Source organism: Solanum dulcamara, chromosome 3, assembly GCF_947179165.1.
Source record: "Solanum dulcamara chromosome 3, daSolDulc1.2, whole genome shotgun sequence".
NCBI classification, from domain to species: domain Eukaryota; kingdom Viridiplantae; phylum Streptophyta; class Magnoliopsida; order Solanales; family Solanaceae; genus Solanum; species Solanum dulcamara.
In genome coordinates this window covers 80,292,762-80,315,345 of record NC_077239.1, presented here as the reverse complement: position 1 = coordinate 80,315,345, position 22,584 = coordinate 80,292,762, and the positions used below count along the sequence as shown (strand labels likewise).

The 22,584-nt window shown below is 34.4% G+C and overlaps 3 protein-coding genes across 3 annotated transcripts; 1 reads left to right on the top strand and 2 right to left on the bottom strand.

Annotated features, from left to right (window-relative positions):
• Positions 1-2,456: 2,456 nt before the first annotated feature.
• Positions 2,457-11,450, top strand: LOC129883251 (protein HESO1-like). Its single transcript, XM_055957875.1, has 9 exons — positions 2,457-2,680; positions 4,746-4,934; positions 5,122-5,298; positions 6,410-6,594; positions 7,705-7,800; positions 9,297-9,342; positions 10,102-10,208; positions 10,309-10,410; positions 10,494-11,450. The coding sequence occupies exons 1-9, from the start codon at positions 2,662-2,664 to the stop codon at positions 11,205-11,207; spliced, it is 1,635 nt and encodes a 544-aa protein (XP_055813850.1). The 5' UTR covers positions 2,457-2,661; the 3' UTR covers positions 11,208-11,450.
• Positions 11,451-12,063: 613 nt separating this feature from the next.
• Positions 12,064-17,209, bottom strand: LOC129883731 (probable indole-3-pyruvate monooxygenase YUCCA10). Its single transcript, XM_055958339.1, has 4 exons — positions 16,583-17,209; positions 13,142-13,375; positions 12,637-12,759; positions 12,064-12,240 (listed from the first exon to the last, which is right to left on the bottom strand). Exons 1-4 carry the CDS (start codon positions 17,207-17,209, stop codon positions 12,064-12,066), a joined length of 1,161 nt encoding a protein of 386 aa, XP_055814314.1.
• Positions 17,210-20,216: 3,007 nt separating this feature from the next.
• Positions 20,217-21,486, bottom strand: LOC129881904 (F-box/kelch-repeat protein At3g23880-like). Its single transcript, XM_055956019.1, has one exon. The coding sequence runs from the start codon at positions 21,484-21,486 to the stop codon at positions 20,239-20,241; it is 1,248 nt and encodes a 415-aa protein (XP_055811994.1). The 3' UTR covers positions 20,217-20,238.
• Between the last annotated feature and the right edge of the window lie 1,098 nt (positions 21,487-22,584).

The following is a 22,584-nucleotide window of genomic DNA, read 5'->3' as shown; positions in this document are numbered from 1 at the left end:
ACTCCTTCATGTTGCTAAAGGGTCAAGAAGAGGGTCTCCCCTCGCGCCGTCGTCGTCGCTCGCTCGGCTTCGGCTTCGGCTTCGGCTTCGGAATGGGAATTGATATGATTGATTGATAATCTTTTTGGACCAAATTTTCTTTAAATTTTTAATTAATTAATATTATTTATTTAATTAATTAAGTGGAAAAAATTCTGACCCGCGACCCGTTTCTTCCCGGATTAATTTAAAATTTCCCTCCGTTTTTTCCAACGGATTTTTGAATGGTTGCAACCTTGTCCGAAAAGTTGCAAACCTTCTCAACAGACAAACCTTTTCCCAACAGGTGCCTTTTCTGAAAAGGTATAAACAGTCTATATATATCTGTAAATCTTCAGAATGCTCCATACGAAAATTCTGAACATACCATCTTCTTCTTCTTCTTTCTGCACTTCCTAAAATCGTGTGATATACATCCATCAAGTGGTTCGCTGTCATCAAAGATTTGCAGTACCTCTACTTTGGTGAGTAAATCGTTCTATCCTGGGAGGAAAAATTCCAAAACCTCGGGTACTTTGAGGGGAATAATTTCCTTAAGGACACACTGTGCATTCAGTGGGCTCGATTCTGTTTCTGCATTAATTTTTCCAGATTCTGTGTTTTATTACCTTTACTTATTGTTACTGGTTTTAATATTTACAATACAGTTTACTAACACAATACAGAGGATGAATCGATCAGATATACAAAGGCTGCTAAGTTTCATTACAGTATTGCGTCAAACATCTACATTGAAAGCCTAGTTTGTCCCCTTTTACAAAACGAACCAAGCACACATCAAGAGTGAGGCGGCAGAAGCTCAGATAGATGACAATTTTGTAGGTAATGATTTGTTGAATTCCGCCTTATACATATTTCCGTTTCTTTGTTAATTATAGGAAAAGACTTTGCATATGCTACGCGCATCTTTACATCACATCTGCTTGGAGATCTTGTTTGCATATTATTTGGTTGTAGTGCTTGGTGTCTTCAACACTCAAAAGTAAATGCCATGGACATTTTAGCTCTTTTTGAGCATTGTTTTAAGGGGACATTGTGCCTCTAGACAGAATTAGAATATAGAGCGCGAGGGACATGGAAATCATGGCAGGTAATAAGCACGTACGCCAATTACAACAAACATATTCTTTGGTAGGATTATTGTTTGATATAAGGCCTTCATTAATAATCCTCTTTAAATTGAAACTTAATAAGGAAACAGGACTAATGTTAATAGAGTAAGGTCTAAATAGTACTATACTAGGTTGCGCGGACTCTTCACTTTGTGTGTCACACCAGCGTCGACATGACATAGGTGTAGGTGTGGGATCTGTTTCTGGTCAAAATCGATCGAGTGTGAGCAACTTAGGTACTATTTGGTTTTTCTGGTTTTACCTGTTGATCACAAATAAACTGTATTTACTTGTCATATAAAATGTTACTCATGTGCTTTGTTAACTGTTTTATACTTTTGCGATTTCAGGAAGTGAAAGCTGATGTTGAAGAACAATTAATCCACCCCCTGCCCACTTCACAAATCTAAACGATGCTTCCCTATTCTCAAAGTTAGCTGACTGTAGTGATTAACCATTTGAAAAAATTATGAAAGTCATCCCAAGTGTTTTTGATGGTATATATATTATATATAGGAGAAATATATTGAGACTATTTATGGAAAGCAAAACAATCAAAGGAATGCTTTATTTTTTTTGTCTTAATTAAAATTATTACCACAAAAAAAAATCCTTTAATTTTGTTTATTTTAGAAAATTTTGAATAGGATATCCATATAGAATACTTGTTAATGAACAAGACTTTTTACCAAATATTTTTTCCAATAAGATGATACTAATATAATGGACTACATTAAGTAAAGAGATACTGAATTACTGATATAAGATCTTATTTTTTGTTTGTTTAGAGGCTTCGAGTTCGAGTCTATCGTAATGAATTTTTTTTTTGATGAGAGCACCGTCTCTAAGAATAAATCTTGCAGTATGATTTTGATTTAATTAGACTTCAATACGGATACCGAATACTGAATGAAAAATCATAAAAAAAAAGAAGTTAAAACCTATCTCGGTGAAAAAAGAAAATAAGAGTTATTTAACTCTTGCATATTTCCCCCCATTAAAATAACAAAATTTATATCATTTTAGCATGTTAATATAATTTCATACGGTTAATAATTAAATAAAACTAAAGTGTATCGTGTACGTACTTACACGTGTATATCACATTAATTAATATTAAATATATATCAAATTAATAAATTATTATGTATATGATATTATTATTAACTATAATTTTTTTTTTGAAAAAAACAACAGTAAAATATACTGGTCTGGAGGAGAAATAAAATGGAAATGGGTTACGATGAGTCGGGTATGGCCTTAATGGGTCGGGTTTTATTTTTGCCTTGTTCCTCTCTCACTCCTCTTCTTACTGGAAGAATGATGATTTCAAGAAATAGAAGCTCACTCTGCTTCCATAACTTGTACTTTGTGCTATCTTGTCTAGTACATTACTGCTCCATTCTTCTTTTCGGTTTATAACAATGGATTTTCACCCCCTTTTTTCTGGGTTTTCCTTTGAGCTAACGATAAGCATTTGAGTAGAAAGATTCTCATCTCTCCCAAGGCCATGGTCTATCACGTTAAAGGTCAGTACTTTCTGGTGTGAGCTTATAAAGTTCTAATCTTTTTGTTTTTTGTGATGTAAATTTGAAGACCCACATTTCTGATATTTATCCTAGGTTTTTTGATCGAATTAAAATAGTTATTTGTTTGTTTCTTTTAACCCTAGTAAGAAAGTTCTGTTTTTTATTTTGGATAACCCTCCAACCACCATACTTTGGGTAAATCTGTTCACCAAGTCTTGGACAGATGGAGGGTGTTCCCTATGTTGGGATTTAAAACTTAGACCTTATGGTTGTCATTCACAGTGGCGGAGGCACGATTTTTGCCAATGGGATTCAAAAAGAATTTAAGAATGCCTGAAGCTAAAAAGATTAGTAATTGTGATTAGCAGGAGATGATCACTAGGCCACACCCTAGGTGCAATCGTAATGAAAAAAATATTACTTGCACCCAAGAGTGTGGGTCATAGTGGTAAATGTAGTGGATAAAAACTTTGGAGACTAGGGTTCAAATTCGTACCTAAGTCTTGGTGATCAGAGTTAGGTAGTAGCTATTCAGTGGATCAGCTGAGGTGCGTGAGAGTTGGCTTGGATAACACAGTTAAAGAAAAAGGAAAAAAAGCTAAGGTGGTCTGTACACGGCCATCATAGAAAAGGAGATGAAAAGAGTTTGACTATGTAAATATAACCATTTGTACAAAGTTAGTCATAAGACCATCCAGAAGACCAGAAGTAGTGTTTGACCCCAAAGGCTTTGGACTAGTGGTAAGGGTGCATCGACTGATGTGTGGGCTAGGAGCATGTCACAGGTTCCAGTCCCGATGCATACAAAAACTTTGGTATTTAAGTGGAAAAGGGTAGAGGGGTGACCCATTATCCACCAAGTTTCGGATCGTGTGTCTCTAGCTCTCGGGATTTATTGGTTATAAAAAAGAAGAAGAAGTAGTCTTTAGCTATGTATACCCAAAACTCTTGAGGGTTCCAGTGTGCCCTCTACACCTTTTGATTCTCACAGTTCTAGAACAGTACACTTACTGATCCTCCAGAATTAAACCTTTTACCTAGAGATAAATGATAATGGTAGCATTTGCCAATCAAAAAATATAAAAAGACATAATGGTAGCATTTGTTACTTACTAAAAGAAAAAGAGAAAAATAATGGTAGCATTTCTTATGGAAACTGTTGCAATGGTTGAATTAAGATGTAATTCCTCATTGTGGGCCTAGAGGAGTGTGAAAGGAGAATTATCTCATAGTATGGCAAATTGGAAAGATTTGAATGAAGTCTGAAGGTTCTGGCCCTCCCTGTTCGGTAGTTAAATAGTTAAAATTCCTTCCCTCAAAAATTGTTTTCCAGCTGTTGTGGTATACTTTGGTACACTGCTAGAGTTACTATACTTGAGTGTCATGTTTATTTTAATTACATATTCCCCTTGCATATTTTTGTTAATGCGTCTCTCTTTCAATACTAAGCTAGATTACCAATTTTGGAGCCATTTTGTACTGCCCAACCAGCCCTGCATCCATTCAAAGAAAAAAGTACTAATCTGAGCTTATTGTGTACAAATCTAAGTGTACTTCCTTGCTTTTTTGTTTAATACAGAATTTATGTAGTGAAGACTGTTACGCAGAATGCACTAGGTGAATGGGGATAAATAATCCTACTTAATAACAAGTGATATCTTCAATCGCGAATGCTTGATTGGTTGCAAAGGACAGAAAGAGTAAAGAAACTTGTTTTTTGTATGCAGTGAAAATAAGTATTCCAGACAGCTTTTTCCTCTCTATTGACCATGAGTATTACTGACAAAAGCCTTGTGCTTCTTTTTAGGTACCAATTCTTTTGATAAGTACAATTAAGAGTTACGACTTAGATAACTAGGTATCCTAGAGAAGTCAAAGAGTATGATTTTCATAGTAGAAAAAGCTTATGGGAAGGTAATTTCAAACTTTATATTGACTGGGTTGGTTGTACCTCTGCATTTTGGAAACATACTTTGAGTCTTGCAGTTGCAACAAGTCACTATTGTTGAATTATCATCTGCTTTACTATTGGCTGAATCATCAATTGATTAAACTGTGATGACAGTTATTCGTAAGAGAGCAGAGAGGCTTGAACGGAAGCGAATGCAAAACAATAAAGTGCACGCGGAGCGACTTTCTGCGTTTGAAGAATTGCTTAATGAGATTTATACAGTTTGCCGTCCTAAACCAAGTGATTATGAAGTTAGGAGAGATTTGATTTCTGTTTTTAATGAGATAGCAAAGGATATCTATGGTAATCTCTGAACCGAAACTTTTTATAACACGATTCAGCAAATTGATCCTCTGAACTGGCTTGTAGTAGCTATGTTAATTGGTTTAATCATCTAAAAAATTTGAATTGTTAGGCTATATGTTCGATTGTATTTTTAAAATATGACAGCATGATGTGACAGTTAAACTCCTTTTCTCTTCTTTTTCAGGACATTCTGGTAATGTTCCTGTTGTGGAGGAGTTTGGATCTTTCGTAATGGATCTATTCCATTCAAAGAGTGACCTAGATCTATCTGTTAATTTTGACAACAGTTCAGTTAAAATTACGCATGAGAAGAAGATTCAAACTCTCAGGAAATTTGCAAGGAAGTTATATGCACTTCAAAGTAAATCTTTGAGTTAATTCCTTCTTTTCCTTGGTACTGTCTTTAGTTCATGGATTACTGCCTCTGTGTCCTAACCAGAATTTAAGTACATTTTACTTTTAAGAGTTGATCGAATTTTAGATGAAGTAGATTTACTGCTCTGAATGCTCTCTAGGTAAAAAATTGTTGACACTTCAAAGAAATGACTAATTCCATTAGTATAACCAACTAAATAAATGAGGAATGACTATTTCCATTAAGGCAAATGTCAGGTGCCATTTATTTTGATAAAGAGACCTGGTTTTCTTATTTTTTTCAATGGAATACCGTCCACCATTCTGTCTGCAATGTGACAGGTAAATGTGGTAGAAAATAGTGAAAAGCAAGAAAGAAATAGCATTGATAAGAAAATGAAAGGTAGAAGGATCTTGATTCCTAATATAGTCAACGCATAGAAGTACTAATGAGGCTTTCTGCAATTCTACTGCAAATGGAACATACTAAAGATTTTTCACTGAAAATATTCCCCAGGTTGTCATTGCATTAGGCATTAGTAATTGGAAAAGAGTAAGTGGTTGCGTAGTTAGAACTTAGAGGAAAGAAAAGGACAAGAAAACGAAGGAAACAATTGTATATCTTTAAGAAGTCTGGTAAACTTATCTGATTTTTTTTTTGTTTGTACATTTGCCAAATGATGGATATTTTATCCCCTTCTCTCATATATGCATCCAATCATAATTCCGCTAAAAGGTGAAAGTTCAATGACTCTTACCAAAGAAAAAAAAAGGAAAAAAGAAGAAGGTGAAACTTCAATGGGAGACAGCCAAGCGGTGAAGGAAGATGTATGCCATAAGGCTAGAGCAATGAGGGGCTGGAAGAGATATCTATACTACATGTCCTTTTATTCTTTAATTATTAAAAATACCTTAATATCATTAGAAAAGTAGATAAGCAGACCTGGAAATGTGAAAAATCATAAAACTGGCAATTCGTAGGGTATCTCCTCCTGTTTTGTTTGTTTGTTTGGGAATTCATGAATCCTTTGTATATATTCACTCTATTTAGCACTTTATTTTATCACTATTAGGATTTAGTATGTTTGGTTTTTCATGAGTGGTTTTCCATGCTTCAGGATATGGGCATGTTTCTGGTGTTCATCCAATAACAGCTGCCAAGGTGCCCATTCTGAAAGTTGTTGATTGTGGAACAAAAATTGAGTGTGATATATCAGTTGAAAACAGGGATGGAGTTTCAAAGTCTAAGATAATCCACATGATTTGCTCACTCGATGAAAGGTTTCAGAAGCTGAGCTTTTTGGTAAAATTCTTCAATCTCTTGTATGTTTGTAATAGCACAGTTGTTCCTGAAATGAAGTACACGTTTAATTCTGCTTGTTCAATAGTTTGGAAGGCCTCTTATTTGATTCCTGGATGCATCGTAGCAGTACCACAGGGCTATAGTTCTTGACACAATCACCTGTGCTCTTAGCACTTAAATGAATTGGATAGCCATTAGATCACTTTCTTTATCTTTGCTTGAAATACATTCAGAATGAAAATTTCTTTCATATGCCCCCGGAGATATTCAATACAAAGCAAGTAAAAGGAGGTTCACAAGTTAGGACTGTGCCTTCTATTTTTGGCAGCCAAAGAGACATGGCATGTTATCACATGGGACAATGGGAGTGGAAGATTAAAGAGAAGAAAAAGAAAGCAACAACAAGAGCCAATAGCCTATGTTGGTAGCATAAAATAAAATTTCACATTTATGTCTTGAAGGCGAATTTCAAATTGAAAGGAAGCAAACTCGGAAAGTGCATCAACTAATGCCACAAAGACTTGCATCTTTTAAGAAGATAGATTGACAAACAAAACCAACTAAGGAGATGCTTTTTTAAAAATTATTTTTAAACCCTTTTTGAAATTATATTTCATACTTTTGAATCATCTTAACTTGTAAAACATGTAAATGACTCTGAATCCTAGTTACTCCAAACAATGGGGAAGTATAAACTATTAGGTTATGTGATCTTGCATGACTGTTTATTTATGAGAGAACTTCAGTGTGTGGAAGGACAAAACTAAGTCAAGTCATGTTGATGAAAGGGCGAACAATGTAGTTCCCATAGCTTATTTGCTCCATGTATGATCTCTCTTTGTGCTGCGGAAATATTCTTTTGTTTACTGATCGAAAAAAACTTCAGAGTTATTTTGTATTTACTTGCTTACTTTCTTTCTTTCTTTCTTTTCTTTTTTCGTTTTGGGGGGGGGGGGGAGATCTCTGTCCCCGTTCAAATCACCAAAAACATTTCTTTTTTACTTATTCTGGACACTTTTCTATAATAAGCATTCTTGATTTGTTTCTTGAGGGTCAATTTATGTATGTGCTGGTAGATATCAGTTATTATATGATCTCTTGTTTCTGCAGATGAAAGCTTGGGCAAAAGCACAGAATATTAATAGCTCAAGAGACAAAACTTTGAACTCATTATCTGTAATACTTTTGGTTGCTTTTCATTTGCAGGTATGAGCCAAGTACAAGTTATTTCTCTGTTGCCATCTTACTCTTTATGTCTTGATTACATTTTATGGAAGTTGCATGCTGAGTCGATACGAATTGTGCCTTCAGCTGAATGTTTTGTTATCGTGGTTAATCAGTCTGCCAGGATTGGAGCTACTGGTGATCTAACACTTTACATAACCTTACACAGAGTACTCTTTGGTAAAATATGTACTGATTATAGCTATGAATAAAATCTTTACCTTAATAGAAGAAAATCTCTAGTGAAATCATATGATTTGACTTTAGTCTGCTGTGGTTATTCAATTTTTTTTTCAATGCCCTCTCATGATTTTGTTGCCTTCTTCCATTATTCTAACAGGGACCTTCATTCTAGAGATTCAATGCTATGGGCTACAGTACCTTTAATGAAAGCTACTCTAAGAAGAATTTAATTCCCCAAATTTAAAAGATGTGGTTACAACACCAAATTTATATGGTTTCAGATTATGGAAAAAACAAAAAGATAAAAAGGAAAAGATGTTCTATGTTTGAATAGTAATGTTCTTGTTTGAATCCTAGATGATCAACCAAGTTTGGTATCTAAGTGAAGAAGGGTAGAGGAGCAGGACCCATTATCCACCAAGTTTTGTGCTGGAAAACAATATACTTCTCGGTTATATTAAAAAAAGAAAGAGAAATAGCAACATTCTTGTTTTGATTAGTGATCATGAAGGTCATCCATCTTACAGGTCTCGGTAGCAGTTTTGAGTTGGATGTTTCTTCTCCTTTTGCCTTGCAAAAAGTATTTCTTTCAGGGGGTCAAGGATGAAAATGTGCATAACATGCTATCTGCAGTATCCTCTAAGGAGGTTATTCTAAGCACAATAAAATGCCCAGTTACAGTGTTCTTACAACACCAAGTTTGTATTGTTTCAACTTATAAAATACAAAAAGATAGAAGAACTTTACTTTTTGTACTTTTGCAGACTTGCAATACCTTCTTGGTATTATTTACTGAAATTTACTTTGCTTTATCCAAAGAAAAAAGGAGAAAGAAAAAGATTGTTTGGTGCACCTTTTGTAAAGCACCCTCTTGCACTATGGGTGTTGCTCTCATAAACTTCTAGTTGCTGGATTTAACCCTTTTTGCCAATAAAAGCATTATTGATTGCTGAAAATGAAAATGAAAGATCTTTACTTTTTAATAAGCCCATATCTTATTTAACTTCATCTCAATTTCTTCCCCTCGTAGCCTTCGCTTATTCAGAATAACATTTAACATTTCTGAATGCCTAGTCTTTAGGCATTACTAATTTAAATTCATGGGAAAACATAAATATTGGAAGTCTTGCCTTTTTGCTTAGTTTGTTTATATTTTTATCTGAGAGGAACTTGACGTGTGCTGAAAAGTATGTGTATATTTCCTTTCTAGAGTGCTATTGATGTAGTTGTTTCGTTGGTAATCTTTTTTTTTTTTTCATTTGTGAACTTGTCCCTCTAATGGATGAACTTCGCAGACACGAAATCCTCCAATACTACCGCCATTTTCTGCCATATTAGAAGGTAACTATGACTCTTTGCTTTTTCAGTTTTTGAACGCCTTTTAAAGGGAAATACTAATTTTAGTATCAGTACAGTGTAGTGAAGTACTGTAGTAGAAGAAAAATTCCCTGGAATCAGGATCATGATAGATATACTTCGTCTGAAGGAAATATATAGGACCCTAAGCATCAGATCTGGATGTGTGCGAAAAATTTTCGAATTGGCAGTTTTGGTTTTAGCACTTGTTGCCTTTTGATCCGTATTGATACTTGACCCTACTGTGAACAGTAAAGGAGCTATATGCTCCCTTTCATGTTAGGATTCTGTATTATGTGGTGTAATAGCCATGTCAGTCAAAAGGGAGTAAGATGATTATCTAAATTATTTCCAGTTACATGATCATGCTATCACATGCCATGCTGTTAACAAAACATCTGAAACACCAAGCAAGTAGACCAGTAAAGCTTGCAGAGGAGATCAGTTTTTGTTTTTGGCGCAGTTTAATTGCTTGAACAGGCATTGAATGAGCTAGTTTGAGTAGTCTTGTTTGGCAATTCTGTGATACAGTCAAATAGGAAATCCTTATATCCTTTCAGTCTGTTGATTAGAAAGTGAGGAGCTTAAACAATAGCTATAGACTAGATTCTTAATTTCAAGAACATTGTTGAGATTTTTTTTCCAAGTAGATTCTAAGTGAGACTTCTCTTTTCTCTTAGTTTTTTCATGAGAGTTTTTGTATTGAGTAGCTCGGTAATATTCCTTGGCTTGGAAATGTTCTAGATGGCTCTGATCCAGATGCAGTGGCAAAGTCGTTGCATAAGTTTGTGAACTATGGGAAGAGGAACAAAGAGTCAGTAGCTGAGCTGCTAGTTACACTGTTAGTCAAGGTACTGTGAATTCAGTAAATCTGGCCTCAATCTTAAAGAGACTTCCAGTTCCTATCAAAGGTCCAGCTTTCTGGCTCATTATGGTCTCATTTCATTGCAGTTATTGTCAATTGAGAAGCTATGGTCCAAAGGACTATGTGCAAGCACCTATGAAGCATCTTGGCTATCTAAAACATGGGACTCCAAAGTTTGCTGCATCAGTGTAGTTATCTTGCACTTATTAATGTCCTCTGTGCTAAGCAATCTTTGAAGTGCAGTATTAATGGCTTATCATTATCTTCTCAGGTTGAGGATTTCACTGATCGGTCTCAAAATGCTGCAAGGGCTGTTGGGAAAGGAGAAGTGAAACGCATATATAAGTGTATCCAGCGTACTAGCGAATACATTTCTGCTTTTATGGATGGCCTTGTTGAAATACCCACATTAAAATATCAGTTGTTTGGTCATGCTGCTCCCTTTCAAGAAGGTTCTGGGACGAACATTAAAGAAGATGGAAATATAATCACTCTTCCTTGTAGAGATATCAAGAATAAGGAGGATCAAAGTAAAGGAGGCCAGTCGGCTAAACCTTCTGAACCTATCCCGACAAAAAGAAAATGGTCTACCGAAGGTTGGGAAGGATCAACTTCAGTGAGCTGTGGACAGTCAAAAGGAAAATGGTCTACTGAAGGTTGGGAAGGAGTACGTTCAGTGAGTTGGGGACAGTCCAAGGAGGACGGTGGGCCACCTGACTCTCCCTGGTCAAAAGGAAAATGGTCTACCAAAGGTTGGGGAAAAGCATCTTCAGCGAACTGGGGACAGTCAAACGGGGACGGTGTACCACCAGACTTTACCCAGACAAAAAGAAAAAGATCAGAAGAAACTCCGGGAGGAACTTCTGCTGCTCAATGGTTGGGAAAATCAGACACAAAAAGTTGGCCCAAAAGAAAGCATAACAATAAGTATGCACCCAAGACTAAGTGGTCAAAAATGCAGACAGGAGGTTGGGGAGGAAGCTAAATGAACCATTTGCTCGTATCTAGTTGAATCATCTGCAACAACTTTACATTCTTGCTAGGACTTAGGAAGTAACTCGTATGAGCTAGGTAACGTACCCCTCGTTTTCCTCTTGTTTTTGTACGTGTTGGTTAGGACATTCTGTGCAGATCGACTTAGCAGTGACCTAACAAGATGGAATGTTAACTGCTCAATGTACATTTAATTTTATGGTACCTTGTGAACATCAAGGAATTGAAGGAAAAACGATTCTCGAGAAGCCAATTCTCTCTCTCTCTCTCTCTCTCAATTTACTTTACCGACATGAGTTCTTAATGAATGTGCAATGAGTTTTGTTCTAACTATGAAAAACAGGAAATATGAGCTTGTTCTGGTATACTACTTGTTCAAGAGTAGATGTCAATTGTTTTACCAGTAACAAGAAACATTTGTTTTTAACGCAAATTTCTAACATTAGGGATTCTCAACTAAAAGTTACCCAATGTAGTGGGGGTAGATTTATTTGATACTTGTGCTCGCAAGTGGCAAGAGATTACAAGTGCTGTGTGATCAGATCCCCACATTATCATTATAAAAATAAATAAGTCTAACAAAAAAGGACAATCAATCAGAAAAGATCCATCAAATTTTGATGACAATAGAAACTAGATTCTAATTAAAACAGACAAGGTTTTTAAGCTCTATATGAAGTTAACAGTATAGTAACAAGTCAAGCCCGGTGCACAAAACATCTTGCATTCATGCAGGGTCCGGAGAATTTAACAACATAATAAAAGAGCATTCTGGTGCATGAAGCATCTCGCATTCATGCAGATCCGAAGAATTTATTTAACAACATAGTCTATATAATAATGGATCTCTAGTTTTTGTCTCCTCTAAGAGTCTTAATATTATCAACAATAGCTATAGCATCCATTGATATACCAGCAATCCCTCTTTTTGAAAATCCAACACAATAGAGCCCATTATCTCCTTTCCAATGATTTGGAAATTTATTTATCAATGTTCCATCATCAAGAAATATAGAGCTATAATCCTGCATAAAAAGAAAAAAAGAAAAAATTGTACAAATTTGAGACAATGATAGTATAACTAAATTAATTACTTCTATAAGTGAAATTAGTAACCAGGAAAATGGGGCAAATAACTTTCTAAAATAAGGTTGAATTGTGAAGTTTTATTTACGTTGTCAGCATATATAAGTTAAATTCATAAAAGTACTTTATGACTAGTCTTAATTCATAATGTATGTATATCAGTATATGTAACAATATGTATTTTGATAACTTACCCTTACACAATACCTCACGGACAAAAACTTATCCGCACGCGACATTTACAAGCAAGTGGACCAATTTCAAGACTCAAAATTAGAAAGAAAAAAATAACATTTGCAAAAACTTATCCGTACGCCATAATTTGCAAAACGTACCTTTAGCCATTTGGTAGCAACATTCTTGTATCCAGTAGCAAAAATGATTGCATCAAATGGATGTTCTTCTCCATTGTCAAACACTACTGTATGCTCTTTTATTTCTGATATTCCAGGAAGTACCTAATTAAAAATTCACCAAACAATATTTCATAAAAAATCAAGTGTTATTTTCTTTTTTATAATAGAATATTCATGCACATTAGATGAACTTTTATAACACAAATGCATTGTTTTAGTCAAAATTATTAAATTCTATCGATTCCGTGGACTAGTGAAGTAAAATTCGAAATACTATAGATAATGAGCATGTATTTATACTCTTATTCATTAAATATTATTACAAGGTTTTTAGTTGTAATCACTCGTGACGTGTGTCTAACCACACATCACAGATTGTGCTCTTACCATCAGACCAAAGACCTCGAAATAACTCAGGACATTTATTTTTCACATGATATTTCTCAAAATAGAATGAAAAAACAATACATAAATATTATCATACCTTAATCTCTCCAAGTTTGATCTTGTCAATGGTACCAACATCAATTACTGGGGATGTACCTTTTGAGATCTTAACAGAAAAAGGGCCTTGTACTGGTTGTGGTATTCCAAATTCAGCCAAATTTCTAAACTTGAATTTAGCGTACTTTGAAATCACAGTATCAACCAAAGATATTGGTAGATATTTTAGCATCAACATTCCAATATGCACCATCTCCCTTGTTACAACATGAATCTGCAAACACATTGGGACAAAATTAATAAATCCTATTGAATTTGACAACCATATTAATAAAAAAATTATAAGGTAATTGCATATAAATCTTTATGGTAAACATTAGTAGTAGCCACAAAAAATTATAAACGTTAAACGATGTATGCCGTAAGTAGAAAAAATCTCAAATACGTTGCAAATTAGTCTCATCACAAGGATAAAATATGAAACTCCTCACTCAATGTTGCATTTTTTGTGAAAATGTTGAGATCTAAATTTGAATTATTAATTTTCAATCTCAACAACAACAACAACGAACCCAGTGTGATCCCACCATGTGGGGTCTGGGGAGGGTAGAGTGTATGCAGACCTAACCCCCACCTTAAAAGGTAGGGCGGCTGTTTCCGAAAGACCCTCGGCTTAAGAGAGAAGAACAAGGGAGGAGAAACAAGGAAAAACAAGACATAAGTCAGTAAAGTCAGGCATATAACAGACAATATAAAGATATGAATAATGAGAGCGATAAAGCGATAAAGTCAGGGTAGGAAAGATCGGGGATAAAGGGGCATTAACTACTATAGATAAAATAGAATACCCAAAGTAGACTGGGCCAACTAATATAAGCAGTAATCCCATGCAAAATCCTATGTTAAGACAAATGAGCGCGACTACGACTACTATGGAGAACCGATCGGCCACCTAGCCCACTATCTTAGTCTGAGTCCTCCATAGACTCCTATCTAAGGTCATGTCCTCGGAGAGCTGCAACTGTGCCATATCATGTCTAATGACCTCTTCCCAATATTTCTTCGGCCTCCCTTTGCCCCTCCTGAAACCGTCCATAGCCAACCTCTCGTACCTCCGCACTGGAGCATCTGTGTCTCTCCTCTTCACATGCCCAAACCATCTCAGTCTCGCTTCCCGCATCTTGTCCTCCACCGATGCCACTCCCACCTTGTCTCGGATATCTTCATTCCTAATTCTATCCATCCTAGTGTGCCCACACATCCACCGCAGCATTCACATTTCCGCGACTCTCATCTTCTGGACATGAAGTTTCTTGATTGGCCAACACTCCACCCCGTACAATAGGGTCGGTCTAACCACCACTTTGTAGAACTTGCCTTTGAGTTTTGGTGGCACTTTCTTGTCACACAGCACTCCGGAGGCGAGCCTCCATTTCATCCACCCTGCACTGATGCGGTGTGAAACATCGTCGTCGATATCCCCATCTTCTTGTATAATAGACCCAAGGTATTTGAAGCTTCTTTTCTTTTGAATGGCCTGGGTACCAAGCCTCACTTCCCCGTCAGCCTCACGCGGCAGGCCACTGAAACTGCACTCCAAGTATTCTGTCTTGGTCCTACTCAATTTAAATCCTTTAGACTCCAACGTCTGTCTCCAGCCCTCCAGCTTGTCGTTAACTCCGTTGTGAGTCTCGTCAATCAGGACTATGTCATCCGCGAACAACATACACCAAGGCACCTCACCTTGTATTTGTCTAGTCAATTGATCCATCACCAGGGCGAATAGAAACGGGCTAAGAGTCGATCCCTGGTGCAACCCCATCGTAATAGGAAAGTGCTCCGAGTCCCCCCCTACCGTCCTTACCCTGGTCTTAGCTCCATCATACATGTCTTTAATCGCTCTAATGTATGCCACAGGTAAACATTTCGCCTCCAAGCATCTCCATAGGACCTCCCTTGGAACTTTGTCAATCTCGAGATACAAATATATGCTATTTTTTCTGCATCGTGTTAGAGATTTGATTGTAGATATTTGTATTAATTGAGGCAAAAGCAAGATCACTTATTTAATCTCTAGTATGCTATCCTCCTTTATTAGAAGCTTTTGCAAGATAAATTACCTAACAAAGACTTGATGTATCAACATAGTCTCTACTATTGCAATATCACAAACATTGTGACTTTGCATCACCTCTTCATATAAATTGACCTTGCAAAACATATACCAACTTTCTTCCACAACACTAGGGGCCGTCTAGTTACCATGATAAAGGATTTGAAGTACATACACAACTAACGCCATGAAAATCAAAATCTAAACAAGTATCAAATTCTCATCCTTCCTGACATCTGACAATCGATATTTTTGTGTGTTTTTTTTGGAAAATGCATCATGGACAATCACCATTTTCCACTTCAATAGGTTATTGTTGTATGTTTCTTGAGCTAACATTAATTGACGTTTTTGTCATTTGAGTATATCTAGGATTAAATCTAGATGGATCATGCAAATACATAGACCCCTTCCATTAAAGAGGTCAATTGGTTTTGCAACCCTTTTAATCCCTCATAGAGAAGAGATTGAAGGTATGGGTCCCTTACATCACCCTATCTTTGAACTTGAATTGATTGATATAAATTTAGTTTTAGTAAATAAATAAAACCCTTCTCACCATATATGAAACTCACACTCCCAATAGTTTAGCTAAGAAACGGAATAACTTAAATGCGTTTTTGACACTTATCTCTTTAAAATATAAAGATCAAGATTCTACTTATAATAAAAAGGAACCCTAATTCTTCAAACTCAGTTCCTCAAAGGAAAAAAATATGAGTTGTTTAAACAAACTGCACGCATGTGTATGGTTGTTTATACTAAACAACTCGTCAACTCTCCAAATTCTACACTTTTTTTTTCACGGTAAAAAATACTTGACATCTTCTATGTTTTTGGGAAATTTTGATATCTATCCCATTTTTTAGTAATTATAAAAATCCAATTCCATATCCCGTAATCACTTTCTGGTCAATCAATATCCCCTTTTAAAAAAATAAGTGATTTTGAGGTTGTTTTTGCAACATTGTATCGTGCTTGGAGAGTATGTTTGTAAATTCTACCACAAATGATGAATCGGTAGATATTATTGGAGGTGAAGTGAATCAAAATTTATTTCTGGATAACAAATACCACAAAGGGTATATAAAGAAAATCATGTTCAAATTCCAGACCTTGCACTTAGGGTTTGACATGAAGTTGACTGTCAACAAACTCACAGCCAATGACGTCTTGGTGAATATATATAGTTACAACATTATATATGCTGATAAAAAGTATAGGTATCAAGTAAAAATAGTTGAGGTACCAGCTAAACTGATCGAACACCACCGATATTAAATTAAAAAAATCAACAACACAAACCTACATGCATGTAAACAAAACAAAGATAAAGTAAAAAAGGTATAGAGAGAATAGAGGACTTACTGGGCTTCTAACAACAATTGATGTATGACTTCCATAATTTGAAAGATCAAAAGCAATTTCCATGCCAGAATTGCCAGATCCAACAACTAAAACTTTTTTTTCTTCATATTTTTCTCCTGATTTATATTCACTTGAATGAATTATTTCACCTTTGAAATTTTCAAGGCCCAACACATTTGGAATATGTCCTTCATTGTTTTCGCCAGTCGCCAAAATCAAGAAATCACATGCATATAGTTCCATTTCTCCACTAGCCACATTTCTTGATTTCACATTCCATTTCTTATCCTCGTTGTTGAAAAAGGCTGATTCAACACAAGTTTGAAATTTTGGTTTGATGTTGAATTTCTCAACATACTCATCTATGTATTGAATAAATTCATTTTTAGGCATATACTTTGGTGCTGAAGTTGCATGTGGCATAAACGGCAATGAACAAAGATCTTTAGATAGATGCAAGTGAAGTCTATCATAAGTCTTTTTCTTCCACAAATAGCCACAACAATCTTCTTTTTCTAGCACAACATGTTTGATGCCAAATTTGTTCAAGCAAGCTGAAACAGCTATACCCGATGGACCAGCTCCAATCACAACAACTTCAACTTCTTCCTCTGCAAAATTAACCATTGGATTTATTTTTTTTCCAGAAAATTATAGAGAAGGTTTTTTTCCCTAGTATGTTGAAAGAAAAATTGCAACAAGATTTCAGCAAAGGATAACTTAGACAATGAGGTATGTATATATATATATATGGACCTCAAAAAGGATAAAAATGAGATTTATTGTTTCTTGACTCTTTTAAAGTAATGGATAATAACAGTTACAAGTAAATGCAGATTGGTTAGGAAGTAAGACCGTAATTTTGTCATTGAGTGTTATGAATGCATAGTTTTATCTATAAATTGTTTTATATGAATACACTATTACTTGGTGTCTTCACTTATGTTCATGGTATTAATATAGTTACTCGCGTAGTTTTATTTTATATTACGACAATTGGATATGAGTCTTAAAAAGAAAGAAATATTTTTAGAACTTATGTTCATCGTAAATTATATGTAATAATATTTGTCTACCGTATCAGCTCAAGGATGGTTAGTCGTCAAACACCTTTCATCAAAATTTTTTGTTGTCATAAGTCATATTATATATATATATATATAAGGTAAATAAAAAGTGTAAGTAGTATAAAAAGATTGATTCTTTGTAAACGAATTAAAAGGAAAATAGTGTAATGCTTAATTAACGGTGTGAGCCCTGAGTTGGACGATATATATGTTTCTTGTTTTCTTCCATAATTTTATTTTGAATGTAAAACGTAATTTCTTTTTTCATAAATTGTGTTATTGCAACAAAATCTGAGTTTGGTTTTCTCAAATCTTTGATAGATGTAAAGACATTTAATTGAAAGTTATCCTTAGTTAAGCTAAAACGTGACATATGCATTTTGCTGTAACTGAATTTTGCAGATTCATAAAAGAGACAGATTATAAAAATTCAATTGAATTTTACCAAATTACAACAATTTAATTGAATTTGACTATGCATTTTGCTGTAACTGAATTTTGCAAATTCAAAAAGAGACAGATTATAAAAATTCAATTGAATTTGACTAAAGTCTATTGACTGCCTATGCTCAAAGTATATTTTTTTGTCTTTTTATCCGTGTCTTAGATTTTTCAGATAGTCGCTGAGCCAATTAATAGTAGTTGTTAATTAATTATCTCAGAAAGTCATTTTTTTGGCGGAAGAAAATTAGAATCAAAAAAGTAATTATGATATAATAACTATTAGTTGAATGACCATATGATAAATCAATCCCTTATATGTATATGTGGGTGAAAGTATAAGTACAATAAAAAAAATAAGGGAAAAGGATTGATATACCCCTCAACTTTATCATTTAGAGCTAATATAATCCTCTTTATAAAAGTGACTCGCATAAACCCTTACCGTTACAAAAGTGGCTCACATATATCCCTACCGTTACTAAAATGGATCACATACCCTTTTATCTAACGAAAATTAACTTTTTATTTTTAATTTTAAAAAATTCAATGTAGGGGTATATATGATCCTTCTCACACATAATTTTTTTTTTACTTCTTTGATTATCATTATTTGAGTTTCTTATTCTTATTTTAATTTTTTTTCTTTCATTCCTTAAAGTAAGAATATGCATAATAAAAAGAAAAAAGTGTGAATGAAAAGTAAAAAGTAAAAAAAAATTAAAACTATTTTTTGCGGCTATATTGTAATTTATTTTTTGTATCTATACAAAAAATTGGGGTATCTATAATAAATTTTACAATAAAGTTAGTGAAAAAGTAAATTTGACCGTCAAAATAAATTCAAATTAGCCGTTGAATCAAAGAAGTAAAACAAAATACTTGTAAAAGGATCAAATATACCCCTACATGAATATTTTTTAAAGTAAAAATTAAAAATTATTTTTTCACTTCCGTTAGAGGAAAAAAATATATGTAAGCCAATTGTATAACAATAGGAGTATATATGAGGTTCCTCTCCTTCCTCTTGAACCTCGAACAAAAAATCGATCTCGCCATCAGCTCGACTAAAAGTTTCGAATCGAAAAAGTAAACTGAACTTTACTTAAGACGAAGGAAGCGAGTGCCGAAAAAAACTACTTTTATAATATGGGTATATAAATTATAAATGACAAAGTTAAAGGGTATATCAAACTCTTTTCCCAAAAAATAATAAGAACAATTTTCAGGTCCAGGCGCAAATATACTTACCTTTTTCTTAAGAAGATTCAAGTCGCGCGATTGCTCTATACCTTTAATTTATTTTTATCGACTTGTAAAAATCAAATGATTAAAGTCCATTCGAATTTTACCAACATCATTTGAGTTTTTGATTCTTAAGTTTATCGTTCGCATGGAACTACTGAGTTATACTATATGCAAAATTATTAGAAGTCATACATTCCAATGGAATTGCTGTGGATAATGAGCCCATTATTTTATTCTTCTCTATTTAAGTACTAGATTTTAGTTTGAAATAGAGTTTGGATTCGTGGCGTGCGTCTAATCTACACATTGCTCGCTACATACCGGCATTAAAGGTGTTATTTTTACTGTGTAACAAATAGAAAACAAAACAAAAAGGCAACCCAAAGAAGTTACTGTTGCTACCCAACTAACACAAACATTGATGAGACGCAGCCTAACACAAACATCAATGGCTGATAAAACAACTCAAATCTATAATCTCTAGATCACACACAGACATCATAATTTACTGTTGCTTCAATGCTTCCCTTCATATATAACAGATAGAACATAAACATATTAAGCATACGACACATAAGAAAAATAGAAAACAAGTTACCAATAAAGTGTGGTTGAACATACAGAGAACATGCTACATTCTTTAATTTGCACCAATTGTTATCTTATGTTATTTATGGTATTTATATTATTATCTAACAATATCTACTATTTTTTGGTGCTTTGATTATACTATTGTTTGGACCGCTTTCGTTATCTACTTACCTACTTTTAATATTCTTGTCTGACTTTTTTTTTCTATGCTTCTATTAAGCCGAGGGTCTTTCGAAAACAGCCGTCCTACATTGGTAGGAGTCAGGTCTGCGTACATTTTACCCTCCCCAAACCCCACGATGTGGGATTTCACTGGGTTGTTGTTGTTGTCGTCGTCGTCTTCATCTGATCAGTCTTGGTTGTTGTTGCATCCTTGGTACCTTCTGCAGAAATCGGCCAAACTAGGTTTTCAATGTAGATTTTTGTATCATATAAGACATCATAGATGGGTACCTCTGGATATGTGATTGAGTTATCCTTTGGATTGTAAACTAGGATATGTCTTCCAAAATCAAGCAAAACATCACCGTTATTTGACATACAAAAGGGTGCACAATCTGGATACCTTACGTTGATGTTAGATATCTTTGTCCAAGATTCCCTAACGCCATACGTCTTCATAACCCACAGATTTGCAAAGGTTTCAGGATGTTTACAATACACAGAAAAATCACTTCCCAACACTACCATGTATGGAGTAAAGTTAGGATCTCCTTCTCCATAGCAGGGTTTATCCACCTTTCCCCATTTTCCATCAGCTAGATCAATAGAAATAATGTCCCAATCATTATATGAATGAAGATCTCGAGAAGTTTTACTAACCCAGTGAAGTTTCCCGTTCACAAACAAACCCGTATGCAGGGCAAGGTCCTCACTCATAATATGATCTATGATTCTCCAAGAATCACTATTTAGACTATACATTTGGACCTCAATATAACATGAATTGTTAGAACTAAAATTTCGTAAACCTCTCACTACTTTATAATCATCAGCAAGCTCATCATAATCAAAACCATACATGTAATGGAAATGAGTCGTACTTATTGTACCTAAAGAATCGGGCAGTTTTTTGAACTTCCTAATTGACGGATTCCAGATAACCAAATCTTTTTCTTCAATGCGAAGACAAATCAACCCATTGACAGAACCCACTATCGCAACGAATCTACAGGAGTTTTTCATAGGATAATCCAAGTCAAATGTCCTAGTAATAGAGTCATATAGAAAAGTACTCAAGGAACAATCCTTAAGACTGTACTTAGGACCCATCAATCTAAACATAAGCCTATGATGAGTGAAGTCCTTGTTATTAGCAGTTATGCTGAGATGAGTCTTGACAAATTCAGGGCTAGTGACTAAATTAAGCCAGAATTTTGATACACACCTGAATTTCAAGAGGGATTTTACTGGAAGCCTCAAGAGGATTTCAGTGACGAGCTCTTCTGGCAGAATAGTGGATTTAAAGTTTGAATCTTGAACTGATGAAGAAGAAACTGGAGCATTACTAGTGTGTTTGCTCCGCTTTTTGTGTCGATGTGAGGCTTCAGATTCCATTTGTGTTGCAGAAATTTTAGAAGACAACAAGGTGTTGGATTGACTTAAAAAAAATAACTTTTATTTATGAAGTGTTTTTAGAATTTTGAAGTGATGAAAGTTATTTTTATAAATAATCAGTTGAGTGTTTGGATAAAAGTGCTTATGATGTGAATTTTAGGGTTAAAAGAATAAAAAAAAACTAGTTTGAGAATTTAGTTAAAATATAAGGGATATACAAGTAATTTTCATGGTCAAAGAAAATGACTTTAAGCACTTTGGAAAAAAAAAATTAGGAATCCCAACTTTTCATTTTTGACTGACTTTAAGAACTTTATGACTTAAAGTCAGCATTGGACAAATACGTCCAAAAGCAAAAAAGGGGACCAACTTAAAGCTAATCCAAACGGGCTTTATATCTGTGCTCTGAAAATATTTTCTATTTGTAGCATCTCAGAAGATATTTTATATAATTCTTTTCCAAAATAAGTGGTCATTTTCTTTTTGGTGAGACATTTAAAATTGTTCCTTAAGTGTCCTTTTTTCCCTTTAATATGCCAAAAATAAGCGTGCATTTTAGTTGTTGCTTGAACTACATGGTCAAAAGAATCTCTTAAAATTTCACATTCCAAAATAAGCTATATCCATAGAACATGACTTACCTATGTTCACTAATCGATGCATATCCTATGTTGTAAGTAGATGAAGGCTTGAATTAAGGTTCCTTAAGTTACATTTTCTTTTTTGAACTAGAAGTTGTATTCAATTTGCTAATTATATTTAGGGATAATACACAAGTATCCCCTCAGCTATAATCGAAATTGCTAGGACACATCTTAACTATACATGAGTCCTATGATAGTGACACTGAATTATTTTAAAATGTAATAAACACACCCTAAAATCTATATAATCACTCACATGAAGGGAGGTGCTTTGCACTCTCCTCCACATCATCCTTACGTTAGTGCCACATCACTAAATCGTCAGATCTAAAAAATAAAACTCATCAAATATAAAAAAAATAATTTAATTTTTTTAAAAAAAAATATTTAATTTAAAGTGTGCTCACCATATATTGCCTAAACTAAATCTCTAATATGCAAATTTTTTTTCGAA

Excerpts from the sequence above, each read along its gene's own strand:
- LOC129883731 (XM_055958339.1), bottom strand. The coding sequence starts at position 17,209 with ATGGTTAATTTTGCAGAGGAAGAAGTTGAAGTTGTTGTGATTGGAGCT. Across the intron at positions 13,376-16,582 it reads CAATTGTTGTTAGAAGCCCA|ATTCATGTTGTAACAAGGGA; the intron begins GTAAGTCCTCTA and ends ATGTGTTTGCAG. Across the intron at positions 12,241-12,636 it reads TTGCTACCAAATGGCTAAAG|GATTATAGCTCTATATTTCT; the intron begins GTACGTTTTGCA and ends CTTTTTATGCAG.
- LOC129881904 (XM_055956019.1), bottom strand. The coding sequence starts at position 21,486 with ATGGAATCTGAAGCCTCACATCGACACAAAAAGCGGAGCAAACACACT.
- LOC129883251 (XM_055957875.1), top strand. Across the intron at positions 5,299-6,409 it reads GAAGTTATATGCACTTCAAA|GATATGGGCATGTTTCTGGT; the intron begins GTAAATCTTTGA and ends TCCATGCTTCAG. Across the intron at positions 10,411-10,493 it reads CCAAAGTTTGCTGCATCAGT|GTTGAGGATTTCACTGATCG; the intron begins GTAGTTATCTTG and ends TTATCTTCTCAG.